The sequence below is a fragment of the Sciurus carolinensis genome, chromosome 10 (assembly GCF_902686445.1).
Source record: "Sciurus carolinensis chromosome 10, mSciCar1.2, whole genome shotgun sequence".
Taxonomy (NCBI): domain Eukaryota; kingdom Metazoa; phylum Chordata; class Mammalia; order Rodentia; family Sciuridae; genus Sciurus; species Sciurus carolinensis.
The window spans coordinates 48,660,726-48,679,709 of NC_062222.1; the positions used below are offsets into that span (position 1 = coordinate 48,660,726).

Genomic DNA, 18,984 nt, shown 5'->3' on the forward strand with positions numbered 1-18,984 from the left:
CTTTTTGCGATGCAGCAACAGATCATGATAAACACCAGGGGCAAAGGTCATTGGGGCCATCTCTGAATTTCGCCTACCATAAGAATGGACATTTCAGTTTAGATTTCTATATATTATGTAAAATGCTCAGAACCAATCCTACCTTTACTCTCATAATATTTCTGAATCCTGAATTTCTTCAGTTATTGGTCTTCCTGTTACATAGAACTGTAAAGTCATTTCTCCTTTCACCTCACTCTTCTCCTCCAAGTCTCGTGTCGATCATTGAAATACTTCTTGTACAAATTCTTTTCTTTCCCTTTCTTGCCAGTTTTTGCAATATACAAATCTTTTGGAGCATGGAAAACTGTGTTTTCTGGTGATGCATAAAATACTTTGGTTTTGTTAGTTGTATTGTTTCTTCTGTGGAAGTCTGATTGTAACTGCATGAGTTTGCCAGTGGTTTTATCCTGAATTTGTAGATTTTGCATATATTTTATTATGGGATTTACCATTGAAAGACCTGATTTAGAATTTCTTATCTTCTTTGTTTTAGCATACATTTGAATCATAACTAGGGATAGCATTACTATGTATACTTCTGAAAATCAAATGATTTATTTTTACCCTCTCTTATTTGCAGTCAATAGATGATATTGAAATTATTATAAAACATTGGCTTTGCTGTGTACTATTCCTTTTAACTACTTGCTGAGCCTTTACTATGTATATGCCATTGCTGAGGATAGGTAGTAAAGTTGGAAATAGGCAGATGTTTATTTATTCATTTACTTATTTTGGTACTGGAGATAGAATCTAGGGACATTCTACCATTAAACTGTATCCTCAGCCCTTTTTGTTTTTAATTTTGAGACAGGGTGTTTCTACATAGCCCAGGCTGACCTCAAACTTGCAATCCTCTTTTCTCAGCCTCCTGAGTCACTGGGATTACAGATGTGTACCACTTCACCCTGCAAAAACACCCTGCCTTCACAGGACATAAATTTTAGGGATGAAGACAGACAGTAAACCAGTGACAGCATAGTTCAGGGTGATGAGAGCTTTGCAGAATACTGTGGGAAACTCTGCTGGCACTTTCCTGACCAAGTCTAGGGCACCAGGTATAGATTCCTGCAGGAAGTGACTTCTGGGCTAAGACAGTTGGCATTCTTGTGGTAAAGAAGGGAATAATTATATTCTGGACCAGAGGATCAACACATGCCATGATCCTGTGGAGATTATCTTAAAGGGCTTGGAAAGAAGGCTGGGATGGTATAGAACGGAGTCAAAGGATGATGAGATGCCAGAAACCAGATAAGGCAGTTCTTTGAACTGGAACTGGAATAGATATGAAATTTTAGAAGATGATGTCACAGTGTGGTTTGGATAGGAGGAAGTTCAGGTTTCTGGTAATCAGTTAAGTTAAATTTATAGGTTGACTTTCCTAAGCAATTAACTTAAAAGGCTATATAAAACAGCAGTTTCATAAAAAAGTATTGTGAACTGACAAGATGATGATAAGAACCATTACGTGAGTGTTAGAACTTCAGGTAAACTGAGCATTGAATCTGCTTTTGCTCTGGTAGACCTGTGGCCTCATAGTGTAGGTGGAGTCATAAAACACAGTCATGAACTTCGTCAAAATTGGCAGTCAACAGGAGACACTCCCATTCAGTTGGGACTTACTCCTACCTTACGTGTAGGGGAGGACCTGATGAGAACCCAACTCATTCTCCTTCCCTGGTAGACTGTGAGCAGAGGGACTCAAAAGCTTAAAGCTCTGCTAAAAAGGGCCAGTTCTTATTACTGAGCGATACCAAAACAGATCAACAAGACCCTGAAGCCATGAAATTACTTTTAGGGGGTTGATCAGGCATGCTTCAAAGCATTCAGCAGAAGCAAACTTCAGTGGGTCTTGCTGGAGCATTCACCTTGAATCCTAGGCCTTTACTTACTCCAGTAAATCATTCTATAAACATAAAGAACAACTTTAGTCAAAAGTGACAAAATATACAAAGCTGTGAATGCCACAAGCAAGAAAAGAAACTATAGTCAGCAGAAGCAAGCCTGTAGGGACTTCACGTACTAGCATTAGCAGACGCGGATTATGGTACTTACAGTGTTTATAAAATCAAAGATAAGATTGAAACTCTGCACGGAACATAAAAATGTAAAGATGGTCTAGCAGTTTAGAAAACAGAAAGATAGTGGAGGCCTACGTGAAGATGTGTATTAGTACAGGCATGGTTTTTGTTTTTTTTTTCTTTCCACATTTTTTTTACTGGTTCATTATAGTTGTACATAATGTTGGGATTTGTTATTATGTATTCGTCCATGCACACAATGTAAGAATGTAATTTGGCCAGTATGACCCCCCAGCACTTCCCCTCTCCTGCTTCACCTTTTACCCTTTTCTCTTTTTTCTACTTATCTCCCTTTGATTTTCATAAGACACCCCCCCAACACACACACACACACACACACACACACACACACACACACTTTCTTTTCCTGTTTCCTTTCTGGCTTCCACATATGAGAAAAAAGATATGACCCTCGATCTTCTGAGTTTGACCTATTTCATTTGAGATAATGGTTTCTAGTTCTATCAATTTTCCTGCAAATGACACAATTTCATTTTTCTTTATGGCTGAATAAAGCTCCATTGTGTATGTATTCCATATTTTCTTTATCTACTTATTCATCTGTAATGGACACCTAGGGTGATTTCATAATTTGGCTCTTGTGAATTGTGTACATGTATCACTATAGTATGATGGCTAATTCTTTAGGATAAGTACTGAGGAGTAGTATAGCTGGATCATGTGATGGTTCCATGCCTGGTCTTTTGAGGAATCTGCATACTGATTTCCATAGAGGTTGTACTAATTTATAATCCCAATAATGTTGAAGTTCCTTTTTCTCCACATCCTCTCCAACATTTATTATTGTTTTTATGTCCTTGATGACTGATAGGCAGGTTTTGATTGTAGAATGAATTTGGTGGGTTGCAATCAGGATTGAAGAGATGGATTGACTCAAAACATTTTTAGGAGGCACAATCAGTAGGATTTGTAGTATAATTGCTATATTAAATGATGGCTCTTTTTTCCTTAATAAATAAAAATATCTGACATCCTGTCCATCCCACCAATTTCAAAACAAACAGTAACAGCAGAACAGTTTAGTTCAGTGTCCTCCTCTGGAACTGTAGATGATGGGCAGAGGATTTGATGGAAAAAACTGTAGCAGTAAAGGTGTGGTAAATTTGTTGAAGGGTTTGTGTTTTTCATAGTATCATTATTTTGTGCAAGATAAATTCTGAAGTGTTCTGTAAAAGAACAGTTGTTTTGATTCTGAAAGTGTTCTGATGGCATGATTCTGATTCCAATTTTATATCTTATAAGACAGTTCATAAACAAAATATTTTGTGTATTTTGCTACCTTATTAAGAATCTTTTTATCTACCAAATAGAAGATGATAACTTTTCTCTCTGATTTTTATGGTAAACTTCTTCAGTCAGCAGAGACTTAGATGATATGTAAATGTGCATTGTTCTTCATCCTTTCACAGACCCCTCTTTTGAAAACATTCTAGAGCAGCGAGAAGCTTTCCTGTTCTAGAATTAAAAAAGAAATGATTTTTTCCCTTCGATATGTGTAGGAGCACTAGATAAGACTCTATTATAGTAGCTGTTTTGTGATATTGTTACTGTAAAACCCAGCAATATCTGTATGTTGCTTTCAATCTGCCCTACTACCAAGATAGATGAGAGGGCAGGGGGAGCTAGGCACCAAGCAGTAACCAGCAGAGTAATATAGAGCCGTATTCTGGGACTTTGGCCCACTGTAGAATGCTAGAGCTGGAACAGATTCCTCGGAATGCTTGTTTTCTTAATACCAGGAAACCAAAGTAGCCTAAAGCAAGGCACAATCTCTGCTTCTTTTCTGTTGCAGAGTTCTGTACAGATCTGCAAATCTGACCACTCTGAAGGATGAAATGACACCCCTCAGTACTAGAGAAAAAGCAGAAGGCAAATGAGACAACATTGGAGAGAATGTTTTCCCTAGTATTTAGGACAGAGTAGTCCAGTTCTCCATGTAGTGCAGAGTGATCTTGATACTGCAGCCCAGTGGAAAGAAAATCAGCCTCAGTCATGTGAGCTCACTCTTAAAATCCTCCATTATTAGAAAGTTCCATCTTCATGGATGAATGGAGTACCCTGGTTTTGATGTATTCTTGGGAAAATAAAGGGTGAATATAAAAGGTCTACCAATTAAGAAAATGTCTTTCTGAAAAATTATGAAAGCCTTTAAAAAGAGAAAAATAACACCTGTGCTATTGCCAAAATGTTTGTGTGCTTTCCTTTTTTCCTCTATATATTCATTTAATACAGTTGAGCATAGTTAGTTTTTACTGTAATAGAATTTTGTTTCCTGCTTTTTATTTACTTTTCATGAACATGTTTTCATGTTGCTAGAGGTTCTCTGTAAACATTACAGTGGACTACCATTTTCCAAAACTCTGAAAACGTGTCTTATTAGACACTTTCCAGTACTGTAACAAAATGCCTGAGGTAATCAACCAAAAAAGTAGAAGAGCTTATTTTGGCTCATTTTAGATGTTTTAGTTCATGACTGCTTGGCCCTCTTACTTGGTAACTCTGGTAAAACAATACTTCATGGTGGGATGTGCATAATGGAGCAAGCTACTCACCTGTGGTGGCCAGGAAACAATAAAGTGAGAGAAAGAGATCCGCATTTCACAGACCTTTCCAGGACACACTGCCAGTGATCTAAGACTTTGCACTTGACCCTACTTCCTAAAGGTTCCACCACCTTCCAGTGGTGCCAAGCTAAGGACCAAGCCTCAGTGGGTCTTTGGGAAATATTCCAGAACCAACTACTCTTATTTGGATAATTGGACATCTGAGAGTTTTGGGGATTAACTTTCTGACATTTGAAGTCTGCTACTGAGTAATCAGAGACTTACTTCCAGGAATAGTGAATAATTATGTACCCTGTCCCAATTGAAAGCACACAAGCCTCAAATTTGGTGCATCAAAATATTTTTCTGAGTCCTTTTGAAACTTATCCATTACTACTCAGTTAAAAGTCCAACCTACTCCATGGTAGATTATAGATTTCATGACACTTTATGGTCAAGAAAATTGAGTTGATTCTACAACATATTTTAGGATGGCTCTGAGAATTCATTATTGCCTGAATATCTGATGGGAGCTATTCTGTGACCTTTATGACTGAGGTGCTGGGAGAAAAACATGACAAATTAAGGAATTTGGCTAATTAGATTATAGGTAGTTAAGTTTTCAAATATTCCATTGGTCTTTGATTAAAAAATAATAATTGTTAAAGTTATCATATATGACATCAGCCAGGGCTTTGTACTCTCTGAAAGAAAGCTATAAATAGCTGCTTATCTGGTTTTGAAGAGATCATTTTTAATCTCAGTCTCAAGAATTCTTAGTGTTTTGATGTATTATAAATGAACTGCTTTCAAGTTAGATGAAAAGCTAATTAGATCCAAAATAATTAGATTCACTTGTAAGTTACCACCATTAGTTTGAGTTCTATCAAAGAATAAATATCTTTTTCCTTCTCTGAATCACTTATCATCTAGTTAGCAATCTTAGAAAGCTGGGCTAATTGAATATGGACCTTCTAAAGGTGTACTTGAAGAGCCATCTGCTGATCCCATCTCCTGTCCTTGTGAATAACTCGTGCTGGTGGCTCTGGTGGTCACATATGTGGACTGGAACAGCAGATGGTTGTAAAGATTTAAAATCGTCAGCAAGTGGCCAAGAGTCATTGTACTTTGGAGTTAGTCAAGATGCTGGCCACATGTGGCTGGTGTGCTATTAAGGGTCCCGTGTAGGTTGCTTGCTGGTGTTTTTTCCCTTCCTGCTGTTCTGCCCCTTCCTCTTTGTTTTTTAAGAGCTAGCCTCTGTCTGCTGCAGATTATAGGAATCTGTAACCCAGTGATTTTGGAAAGGAAAAAAAACCAAACATATTTGTGTTTCTCTTTCCAGGTGCCATGGGAGATTAGTTAACTGGAGTCTAATGAAATAGCCCTAATTAGAATTGCTTTGTAGTGAAAGCCCAGGGTCCTTTATTTAGTAGTCATTTGTGCTTCTGGCAAATTCACGATTACTCGTAGGTAAAATTTACAGCTAAATTTAGATGATTCCAGAAATGCCTCAGTTTTTATTTGATGGAATGATTTCTGCAAAATGATGTCTGTAATACTTGTGAAGATGTGATTTAATTTTATAGATAGTGACTTGTGTCAAGACCGTAAACCTGGCTCCTGGTAAAAATAAAGTCCTTATGTAACCGAGATAGACATACAAGTTTGAGGCAGAGGGAAATGTGTTTCCTGTAGCCAGGGTGGAGTGGAACCACCACCATGTGGAAGCAGGAACTCCCATTTCATGTGATGAAGAAATGCTTGTGGCATGCAGGGCAGATGGAGTGTGTGAAATAGCTTCAGGAAAAGAGGTACCCAGGGACCTTGGTTTAAAAATGCAATTTCAGAAGGAATGCAAGAAAACTTCTGGATTTCAGACAATTTGGCATTATGGGGAAAGAAAAGACTTTAATTGGGCTGACTTTTTCCCTTTAATCAAAAAGTTCAGGCGGAGCCATCTAGCAAGCTGCTCTCTTACTTCTTTATTACTACCATCAAGAGCAAGCACTTGATGCATATGACATGAGTTTTTCATTTTTGAAACTGAAGTTTCAGATTTGCATGTCCAGAAAGCTCCAGAATCATAGTTCTCCTCTGTGAAGTTCGTTTAGGGAGCTGATAAGTGGACCTCCTGAGGAACCTGAAGCATTCAACCAACATTTTGCTGGATGCTTCTCAGATAAACTAATTTTACATCAGGTTGGAGTAAGCATTTTTAGATACTGTATCTCTGTGACCAAAATACCTGTCCAGAACAACATAGAGGAGGGAAGTTTATTTGGGCTCATAGCTTCAGAAGTTCAGTCCATGGTCAGCTGGCTCTATAGCTCTAGGCCCAAGGTGAGACAGAACATGATGGAAGAGTGTGGAAGAGAAGCACTACTCAACTCCGTGGCATCCAGGAATGGGCGGGGTGGGGGAAGTGAGAGAGCTGTTAAAATACTAAGTTGAATGTACATGCTTATCTATCTTCCTATCTTTCTGGTAATTCAGGGGAATAGTAAGAGCAGATGGGGTGACTGGGAGATGTTCTATGTCTGAATTGAAGGAGTGCCTTTCTGCTTATTAGGTGGAGATGGGATTATAAAGCATTGGCATTGATTTCCTATGATTTATTTAATAGTTGTACTGTTTTATATTCATATCCTCTATAATGTATTTCGGAATAAACTCTTAGATGTGGTTAAAAGGAATGGAGTGTTCAATAACATCCCAGTACTTCAATGGAGTTGAATTGAGTAGCCACAAATCTAAGAGGTAGAACTAGATCTGGGAGCAAGATTCACATTGATCTTAGGAACTGACAGTAGTGTTCAGGTGCGAAGGTAGACCAGCCAGGTGGGGGAGGTGCTTATAGGCTGGTGCTTCCAAGGCCTCTGAGCAAGTGGGGTCTTTGGGTACATAGAAAACAAAAATCAGAGAAGCAGAAGAGACCAGAGACCACAAGTGAGATGCCCAATATGGAGCATAGAGGAAACCCTGGTACCTCTTTCTTGGTCTGGACTGCATTCCCAGGGAGTGGCCAGCCTGAGCTCTCATAGGTAGACTAAATGAACCAGGTTGGGAAGGTAACTTTCAGGTTCCCCTGACTACAGAGGAGGTGAACAAAGTCAGAGAGCAGACAGACCTGAAGGGGCTATTAGAGATAAGTTTCTGAATGCTGTGGTTGATTTAAGCTATTATATTTCTTTTTATCTAAATCTGGATTATTAACACCAGAGGATCGTTTGTTCCCTTCATAATGATCTCTAAATTGCCAGTAGGAAGAGCATGACTCATTTAGGGAGGTAAATGTTCTGTATTGAATCAATAAAATTTTTCTCTGTGTATACCTATTAATTCCTTCATATTTCACCAAATATTTATTGAACTCCAATTAGAAAGATAATAAAATACCTGATCCTTGGTCAGTAAATATTTATTGACTGTGTCCTATGTCCCTTGAACAGTACAGACATCTCTCTTTACTGCTAACATCTATCACTGAGGTGGGAAGTAGCAGCCATTGTAAGTTCTGTGGGGCAGAATAGGAGGTCTACAATGCCTTGACATGGCCCTGTTGATCTGTTCTCATCAGGGTCGATGTTCCAAATAATTGAGGTTTCAGGTTAAAGGTTATGTTATTTGAAATTTTTGAAAATCACTTTAGATATTTTTCATTACTATAAAATTTTTACTGATAATTGATGTTTTATTTGATTTTGATATTGATGATAATCAATGAAAATGATCCTCATAGAAAACTGCAAAAAACATGATGAGCAAAATAAAAAGCCTTGCAATACCACTTCCTGGAAATAACCATCTGGGTTATTTCTTCATATTCTCCTTCTTAACACAATTACAATATTTGTTCTACTTTGGACTACTATAACAAAGTCGTCATTGACTTAAGTGACATTGACTTCTCACATTTTTGAGTATTGGGAGGTCCAGGATCAAGGTGATGGCAGATTTGGTGTCTGGTGAGACCCTCAGCTGGTTTGCAGTCACCCTCTCACAGTGTCTTCGTGTGGGGAATAAAGAGAGATCCTGTTTCTCTTCCTTTATTATGAAGGAATTATCCACCAGGAGCCCCACCTTTATGATCTTATCTACCTCTAGTCACCCCTCAAAGGCTCCACCCCCAAATGCCATCACACTGGGAATTAGGGCTTCTATATGTAAGTTTTGGACAGGACAGATGTTCTTTTCTTAGCAATATGATATATAATATTTTGTGTCCTGATTATTTCACTCACCGTTAGTTATGTCTTAAACATTTTATCCCATACTTATTACTTTTTTTTTTTTTTTGGTGGGGGAAGTTACTGGGGATTTAACTCAGGGGCACTTGACCACTAAGCTACATCTCCAGCCCATTTTGTATTTTAGAGACAGGTTCTCACTGAGTTGCTTAGAAAGTCTTGTTTTTACTGAGCCTGGCTTTGAATTCATGATCCCAGCCTCCCGAGCTGCTGGGATTACAGGCATGTGCCACCATGCCCGGTACCTTACTTGCTTTAATGACAATGTTAATAGTCTGCTTAGGGCTGTGCACTAATTTATTTAGGATATTTGACCTTAAGGTCTTTTATAGTATTTTGCTGTCTTAACACAACTTTCACATAGCTATCTTATGCATAACGTTTGTCTGCCTAGATACCTAGAAGTATGATTATTTATTAAACATAGCTGGTCACCTCTAGAAGCAAGGGCCACTTGGCAGTTTATGATTTTGCAGCATCCTTAGGCTACCTCCACAAATAATGAAAAAAGGAGGGAGCACAGAGGTGCTCACTAAGAGTAAATAGGGCCCATGATCTAATGACCTGAGTGACCCACTCCTCTCCCTGGATTCTGGTCAGCTGTCTAGATTGGTTCCATGTTTGAGGGACGGGGATGAAACTGCAGGCAGGCAGTATGTCATAGCTGTAGTAGCTCTGTGCTTAATGCTGTAAAAGCTTTTATGTGTTTTGTATGTGTGAAGATGAGCAAAACTGTCAACTCTTCCTCTGTGACATCTCATTGATAGAGGAATATTGATTATTTGCTAGTTAGTTACTCCTGCTTTAAAAAAAGAAAATTTTGCTTTGCTTCTCCATGTTCCAATGTGCATCAATCTGTGATAGCTAAATTTGATTTTAAAAGTTTCTGGTTCTAGATTAGTAGTTGCCAGGGGCTGGAGAGGAGCACATGAGGTGTGTGTGGGGGTACAGTTACAGCTAAAAGGGGGCAACACAAGGGATCTTGGTGGTTTGGAACTGTTCTGCAACTTCACTGTGGTAGGTATATGAGTGTGCACACATGATAAAATTACACAGCACTGAATGCACACAGGGAAATGAGTGCAAGGGGAAGCCGAGGAAATTCAAGTAAGACTGGTAGCTTGCTTCCATGCTGCCCTACTGGTTGTGATATTAATGCCATGCTTTGGCAAGATGTTATCGTTGGGAGACATTGGGTGAAAAGAAACACAGAATTTTGCTATATTTTTTCTTACAAATTTCATAAGAATCTACAATGGTCACAATAAAAACTTCAGTTAAAAGTTTTCCTAGTTCTAAAACTGAATAATATTAGGTAGTGCAGTGTATTTTGCTCAATGACAACTTTGAAATCCAGTTGATATTAAACATGTCTAATAGTCTAATATGAACAAAAAGAATAAATGCTTTAAGATTTTTTCACAAAATCTTTCTAAAAATGTGAAGTAATTTTCTTTTGACTCTTTCAGCCATGAAGACTTTGAATTTATTTCAGGAACACGAATGCGCAAACTTGCCCGAGAAGGCCAGAAGCCTCCTGAAGGGTTCATGGCACCCAAGGCCTGGACGGTGCTGATGGAATACTACAAATCCCTTGAGAAAGCCTAAGTGTTAACCCAGTCACTCCACCTTCGATGCTCCACCAACTCACAGAGGGGACCACATAGTCACTGTTGGCATTTCTTTGTGGTTGTATCTGTCTGGACGCGCTTCCTAAAAACAGACCATTTTCCTTAACTTATGTCAGTTTTGGTCTGCCTTACGAGTTCTGTTTTGAACTAGTGTAACACACTGCTGGTTTTAATGTATCTTTTCCACTTGTAATAGTTAAGATTCCTATAATACGATTTTAAAATCTTGTCTTTTTATATTATATTTATGCTCTGCCTCATGATTTTTTTTCAAGCTGTTGTATTAGTTGTAACCAGTATACATATTGAATCTCACTTTTCATCCTTTTAAAAAAAAATCACTAAACAGTAAACGTGACTTGACCTTGTTTTGGGAATTTTACAAGACGTATAGCATTTAGAATTTTTTTCTACATTGAAAATGTAAACTGCCTCCTCTCTTCCTTCCAATCAGCTATTGCTTTCAGCTGTTATAATCTAAAGTATTCTTATGATCACTGTAAACTCCAAATGAATTTCTTTATTCAATAAAATTAATTTTTTGGCTTCTTATTGGATAATTTTTATATTGTTTTGTTTACACATACCCTTTACTCCTGAAAAATTTTCTGATGGAAGAGGGGAAATGTAGGCATCTTTCATTTCTGTGATCTAGTACTTAGCTCCTAACACCATGTTATAAAAATATTACATAAACATATGCTACATAACATTACACATGTTAAAACATTCTTCATCTGTCCAGAAACTCAACCAGCTTCCCCAAATATGTCTTTAACATTCTTAAACATCTATCAAACAGTCCACTGAGGATTTAGAATGCACTTGGGTATTATTGCTTTAGTTAGGAAAACTGGCTTATGTTATGTGGGATGTAGGGAGGTTCTGTTCACCTTGATCATTCAGGCTGAGGTACTACCACTTTCTACCATTATAATGATGAGAGGTTTTACAGCTGAGTGTGGTAGCTCGAGCTTGTAGTCCCAGCTGCTTAGGGGGCTGAGGCAGGAGGGTCTCTTGAGCCCAGGAGTTTGAGGTCAGCCTGTGCAACAGAATGAGATCTTGCCTCAAAAATATAAGAAAATTAGGGGCTGGGGTTGTAGCTCAGTAGTAGAGTGCTTGCCTAGCATGTGTGAGGCCCTAGGTTCGTTCTTCAGCACCACATAAAAATAAATTAAAGGTATTGGGTCCATCTATAACTAAAAGAATAAATACTAAAAAATGCGTATATATATATGGAAATTTAAAAAAATAAACTACTCAGTCTCCGAAGTGCTTTGGCTTAGAAGTGGCACAGCTTACCTGCTAGTTCCCTGAGCAGAACATATCACAGCCCCATTCACATGTCAGGAGTGGTAGGAATCATTCCTGGAAACAGGAAGGCAAGAGGACTGCTAAATTCAAGTTGTTTTTTTATTATCAAAAACATTACAAAAGCTAAAAGCATTGGTAAAAGGCATTTTAACCAATGTTTGTCACTCAGAAAACAGCATGTCAACCTAAAATGAGTGACAGAGACTAGCTGTCCAAAACAATGATTTTATTCAGGAATAATGAGATTGCAGTCTGTGATTACAAGTGCCCTGGTAAACAATGGGTCTATTCAGGGGGACAAAGGAAGACAAGAGTTTTTAAAGGTAAAATGAGAAGGTTACATAAGTTGTTTCAAAACAATGTCCTAGGGCTGCAATGATTGATAATAAGGATGGTGTCAGTTCAAGGTCAAAGGAGCAGTTGCTAGGTAGGTATCCTTGTAGAACTATTTTTTGTGTAAAGTTATGGCAGACTTTGTCCAAGGATATGGTTTTAAAAGTCTTTTGTTATGGTTCTCAGAACTTCCAAGGCTTCGTGGCCTCCTAACTCCCATTTTCTTAGAGTTTGACATAAATGACTTCATTTTGATTCTAACAGTCTTCACAGCATCCTTTCAATACTGCAGCAAACTTCAAAAATTAAGATGAGAATATGAAGAAATCAAAATTAATAACAGTAGGTCAAAATATGGTATAGAAAGTACTCTTAGGTTTTATCAGGTTATTGTCCCTTCTGAGTCTAGTTACCCAATATACCCCCAACCTTGAGCTCACCAGAGAGGGACATGATTTAAACATGACTCCAGACCTCCATTCCTTTGAGATTAGCCACCCACTTGTGTGTTCCAGAGGTATAGAGAAGAAAATAAAACAACCAGTTATTTCCATGTGTTCATAAGTTGTGTTTCTTTAGTCTACGAGTCTGATGTGTGGAAATTTTATTTTTCCTTTTCCTAGTTCATAAAAATGAGCCCAAACCAATCTTTTAATACATTGAATCCTTACACCAAACATCTCCTGCCAAGAGGTCTTAGAAATCCAAGTGCCATTTTTATCTATCCATCAGCTGGAGAAGTGAGTGGAAAAATAATTACTTTTTTGAAAAGAAAAAGTACAATCATCTTGGCAGAAATATAATGTCTTTAATATGTCAATTCTCTATTCTATATGATAATCAGGGCCACATATTTGAATTTCATTTCCATCCAAGGGGGGAACAATTATGTCTATCTCTTAGAAGTCAACATTCAAATATTTTATCAGGAAAAATTCGGAAGTCATGCTTCCCACATATGGTATATCTTTATTAGCACATATGTATCCAGGAGTGGGTTGGCTCATAAAGTAAGGAGGTATTTGCCCATTGGGCCTCTTTTTGTGTGGTATATATTTCTTATGGAGCCTACAAGCCTCTGGTTGTATCTCTGCTGGATTTCATTTCTTCTTCCACATAGACTTGTGCTGAATATAATTATGTATGAGTTGTGCAAAAACCATATTGCCCACCTAATTTCCAGCGAGTACTTTTTCTGAACTGAGGTAAAATCTGGTCCCCCCTTGTTTTCTCTGTTGTAACTAAAAGATCTGACCAGAACAATTGTAGAGGAGGAAGAGTTTAGGGCTTATGGTTTCAGAGGTCTCAGTCCATAGTCAGCAGGCTCCATTCCTCTGGGCTCAAGGTGAGGTGGAACACCGTGGAGGAAGAGTGTGGCAAGGGAAGCAGCTCACATGATGATCAGAAAGCAGAGAGAGAGACTCCACTCTCCAAATACAAAATATACACCCCAAAGCCGTGCCCCTCATGCCCACCTCCTCCAGCCACACCCTGCCTGCCTTCAGTTATCACTCAGCTAATGCCCATCAGGGATTAATTCACCAGTTATGTTAAGACTCTCACAACCCAATCATTTCTTCTCTGAACCTTCTTTCATTATCTCACATGTGAGCTTTTGGGGAGACACCTCACATCCAAACTGTAACACCTCTGAAGATATGTATTTGAAGACTATGGTTGAGGGGATGTTTTAAGAAGTAAAACCTCCTTATCCTTATTTCCTGCTGCAGGTTCCCAAGAAAGATGCTCCAGAATTTAGGATCAGCAGTGATGAATGGCTAAAAGTGGAGGTTAGAACTGGGACTTAATCTTAAGAGCAATAACAGACTGCTGGGGTATGATTCCTGGGTTCTACTGGAGTAATAGAAACTAGTGGAGTAGGGTTTCTTTGCAGGTTCGCTCTGCGCTGACTTTTGTCCTCTTCAGGGCCATCAAGTAGAGGGGATGGATAATCAGCAGTTATTTCTCAGAAGTCATTGCTTTTGGTCAGATAAGGGAAGCTCTAGGAAGGCTTCTTTCTGCATCTATTGATTCTTGAAGTTTGGCTTACCTCAAAATAATCCTTATGCCAAAGTGGCATATTTTGGGGGTTGCCTATGCGTGTTCTCCACAATAATTAATAGAGGTATTAAGCTAATGTGTCTTAATTTAACTCTACTCACCAGCTTGTGAAGACTGGTGTTACAGTTTGAATCTGGAATTCCCCCAAAGTCTTATGTGTTGAAGGCTTGGTCCCCAATGCATCAGTGTTCCCAGGTGGGACACTTGAGAAATGATGGGATTATGAGGGTTTGAACCTCATCAGATTAATCCATTGATGGACTAATTTGATGGCATTATTGGAAAGTGGTGAAACTATAGGTGGACTGAATTGTAAGAAGTAGGTCACTGGGGGTATGTCCCAGAAGGGCAAATCTTGTTCCTAACCCTTTCCTCCTGTCTCTGCTTTGTGGTGGCTATGAGCACAGAAGTTTTCCTCCACCATGCCCTTCTGCCATGATGTTTCTGCCTTGGAGCCAACAGAATATGAACTGAAACCTCTGAAACCATGACCTAAGATAAATCTTTCCTTCTATTTTTCTCTGGTATTTTGTCCTAGTAATAGAAATATGACTACCATAGCTGGATGTGGTAAAGGTAAAGAAAAAGGAATCCAAAATAGTAGCTAGAAACTTTACTATTAGAAGAATTGAGTGTGTTAATTAGAATAGTAGTGGTGAGAAATAAAATGGAATTGGGCAACTGTATTAAGAAGTGTTGAGTTGCAGTTAAAAAATTGAATATAGCTGGGCATGGTGGTGGTGCACTCCTGTGATCCCAGCAGCTCGGGAGGCTGAGGCAGGAGGATTGCGAGTTCAAAGCCAACCTCAGCAAAAGTGAGACACTAAGCAACTCAGTGACACCCTGTCACTAAATAAAATACAAAACAGGGCTTGGGATGTGGTTTAATGGGCAAGTGCCCCTGAGTTCAATCCCTGGAACCCCCCTCCAAAAACAAATTGAATATATAGTTCGTATATTAAGGGAAAAATAGACTAACTAGTTAGTAGATTTCTTTAGACCAGGCATCAACAAAGTGACCAGCCAGTGCCTCTTTTTGTAAATGAAGTTTTATTCCAACAGTCAAACCTTTGTTAACGTGTTGTCCATTGCTGCTTTTGTTCTCCAACAGCACGGTTGAGTAGTTGAGACAGAGGCAGACCTTATGTCCTGAGAAGCTGGTATATTAGTCAGGGTTCTCTAGAGGAACAGAATCAGCAGGAAGTATGATTATAAAAAGGGGATTTATTAGATTGGCTTACACCACCAGAAACTGGATAGTCCACAATGGCTGTCTGCAGCTGGAGAGCTGGATGAAACCAGTAGCTGTGCAGCCAAAGAAGCAGAAGCCCCAGAACAAGAAGGATAAACAGTACTACCCTAGTCCAAGACCAAGTCTTCTGGAAACTACCTGGAGAATCACTGGCAGATTCTGCTTTGGAAGATTGAAGAAGTGAGAGTCCAATATCCTCAGAGGATTGAAGCAGTCAAGCTTGCATCTGCATATGCTTCCTTGTCAACTATTCCATCCAAGCCACCTATTGGGCAGTGCTGCCCACACTTAGGGAGGGTCTCCAGTTCAGTTCACTGTCCCACATTCCAATCATTTGTAGACCATGCCCTCATTGACACACCCAGAAGTCTCTTAATCATCAGCATCTTAATTCAATCTAGTTGACAATTCAAATTAACCATGAAGGATGGTAATGTTGAATATCTGGCCCTTCATAGAAAAAGTCTGCTGACCCCTTCTTCAAATTGGGAATTACTTCTGCAACCTAGAGTCCCCATTTCAGAATTCCTACCTAAAAAGAGGGGACAGACACAGTTTTCAGTCCATATATCTCACTTTTCTATTCCTTTCTTGGACTTGGTCAGAGAGTTGGAGAATAGGGGAGATGACACAGGGAAGACTTCAATAGGCTTTACCCAACCTCAAGGTCAAGCAAAACCACTGTGCTGGGTTGCCTCCTAGTCTGTGACTGAGATGGGATGTTAGCAATTGTCAAATGGCCAAACAATTCAATCAGGTGTCAGACATCAAGTGCTGACTCAATTTGGGGCCATATGAACTGATCTGTTTACAAAACAAACGAGACTTTTCAGTAGCATGTTGATCCAGCAACAATTCTAAGTAATGGGAACTAAAACTTCATAAATATATTGCTTTAAAATAAATATGATTGGAGAGAATAAAGAAATATAAATTTTAATAAACAATGATTCCAGCATTCTAAACTTATGATGACTGTCCAGGCAACTCTTGGTTCACAAAAGTTCATAACCAAAATGTCAGGTTTACCCACAAGAACATCATATGAGTAGTGCTGCCAAGTCATCCTGCACGTGAGCAGTGTACATGAGTTGAGGTTCCTGTGAGATCATTCACCATTGCATTTCCTGACTTCCATGTTTTCATTTGTACCCTGTGCATTGTATTAACATTTCTCCTTGCATATAGTTTCCTTTCTTAAAAAAAAAATGAGAAAAAAAGAAAAAAATTAATTTCCCAATCTCTCAGGGAAACGACATATACCACATAATAGTTATACTAGGGGTCTTAAGTTTTTTATATTTTTGATTTTGGAACAATGGCGAAGGTAATCAATTTTTATTCATATTTCTAATGGAGTAAGTGTATTATGCTCAAAGTTTGCATGATCCTTTTTTCTCTTACTGCCAGAAATAACCAAAGACAACAAAGAGCCTCAATAAAGAAAATTAAAGTATAATATAGCTTAAAGACAAACTTGAAAATTCAGTTTTAATTGATTAAATTATGGAAATGGAAACTTTTAAAATGTTCTCCCTTATAAAAATGGTCTGGCATGACGTTTTCTACCATCATATAGCTGAAAGAGAGCAGAGGTGATATGACAACAGCCAAGACCTCTGTTTACAAGGGAGTTTGGGGTATTATGTTAGATGAGACTTTAAAAATAATGTGTAAGCACGTGTTCTAGAACTTTCCACATAGTAGGTATTAAAATATGACTCTTCTGTCTCTTTTAAGGTATTCACTAAGACCTGTGTATTTCTGCTTTCCACCTTCTTTATAGACAGGACCTGTCTATATCCTGATTTTGTTGAGGTTGATGTGCTAAGCCCTGGAGGACGGGTCAGGAAGCACTTGAACTGCTCATGTAACCTTGCTCCCAGCTCTCCCACACCTCTGTGTGACTGTCTGAGGACATGGGACCAGTTCAGGCCAACGAGACCTATGTGGAACTCTGTTGGGGTGGAGGCTTTGCTTTCCTCATAGAGAAGATGCAGCTTGCCATGTACCGTTTCCTTCTTTTTTCTGCCTGGTAGGCAGATTCAACAGTGCTTCCTCAGCTCTGTGGGAAGTCATTCTTATTTAGCAGAATCAGACTAGTTTGAGCCATGGGACACAGAGGCCTGTCTTCTAGGAACTGCGGGGAAGTATGTGACTGCATGGGAGTGGCTCCCTGTCTTCTTCTGGAATTATCCCTTAAGGGATATAGGTCCCCTAACTCCACCCTATCCTGTCCATCACTGAAGAAGCTCCTCCTGGTCCTTGTCCCCTTTACCTGTGTGTCTATAAATAAAAGAGAGTTGGGCTACTCTAGGTCGAATGTTGTGAAGAGGTCAGAGCTGGTATGGCCAGACCTGTCACACCCTCTCTCTCATAAAAAGAGTATTGGCTCTTGTGTGTTCATTGAATAGATAAGTATTTTGGGTAATAGATAGAAAAACCACCAACATTCTCCTCCAGCAGTCAACCCTTCCCTCCTCCATGCGGGACGTGACAGAGAGGACCCCAACATGGCTCTGTAACAAGACATGATGGATGTTATATAGCAATTTCTGTTCAGTTGTATCTGAGAAAGATCACAGAAATGTTTTTCAAATTGTGACCTTGACTCATTTGTATTAAATTTACTTGGATGGTTATTTCTGGATGGAAGGCAGGAATATACGTTTTAAATGGTGCTTTGCGTCATTATACGCATCCTAAAGTGTGAGATCTGGTGGCATAAATACCGAAATGGGTTTTTAAAAAGTTATATGGTTTTCATTTGGATATGCTAATTAAAAACTTTAACAAACTTTGGACTTGACTATTAGCTCCAGAAGTAAGGTTCATGTAGAAACTATTGCTTAGACTCACTGAATAAAGCCCTGGTCCTTGGGACATTTTGAGAAATATTTAAGTCAAGAGTAAACACTTTATTTTCAGCTCAAGCCAGGGTGGAACAAAGATGGCCCTGTCTTGGACTTAGGCTCTAATAAATCATTTCTCCTTTGCTAACCGTGCTCAAAAATATGTTCTCACAAATAATTCTCACAAATTTCTGAAATCCTAAGGTTCCATATAATCTTTTTTAAAAAATAGAACAAGACCACCACTAACAATAGTAAGAACATTTTTAATGTATTCTGGAGCCTAGGTCACCTCTTAAGGGATTTTGTTTGTTTCATGATTCTTTCCAAAAACTCCTTAAAATTCCTAGTTGAAAACCTTATAATCAATTAAGTGGAATTTTAAAAAGGAAAAGTTACCAGACGTTATAAGGTACCTACCAATCTCTGAAGTTCTCCAAAAGTCGATCCTATCTCAGGAGACCCTCCAGCACTAGAGAAGAAGCCCATGTAATTTCACAAGGTATACTTTTGTTTCTGTTGTCCCCTCTGCCCAGTGTCCATCACAATGCAGGCATTTTGTTCTTCAGGGCCAAAGCAAAATTCCATTCTCACAGCATTTCCATTT

At 38.7% G+C, this 18,984-nt stretch overlaps 1 protein-coding gene across 2 annotated transcripts in view; it reads left to right on the top strand.

Moving 5' to 3' along the window:
* Papss1 (3'-phosphoadenosine 5'-phosphosulfate synthase 1) overlaps window positions 1-11,122 on the top strand; it is a 133,253-nt gene extending 122,131 nt beyond the window's left edge. Inside the window, exon 12 of one of the 2 annotated variants that reach the window (XM_047567035.1) lies at window positions 10,404-11,122. In XM_047567035.1, the coding sequence (XP_047422991.1) occupies window positions 10,404-10,542 (139 nt within the window). In that variant the 3' untranslated portion in view covers window positions 10,543-11,122. The remainder of the gene's footprint in view (window positions 1-10,403) is intronic. The other variant, XM_047567037.1, reaches the window with a different exon arrangement.
* The last annotated feature ends 7,862 nt before the right edge of the window (window positions 11,123-18,984 follow it).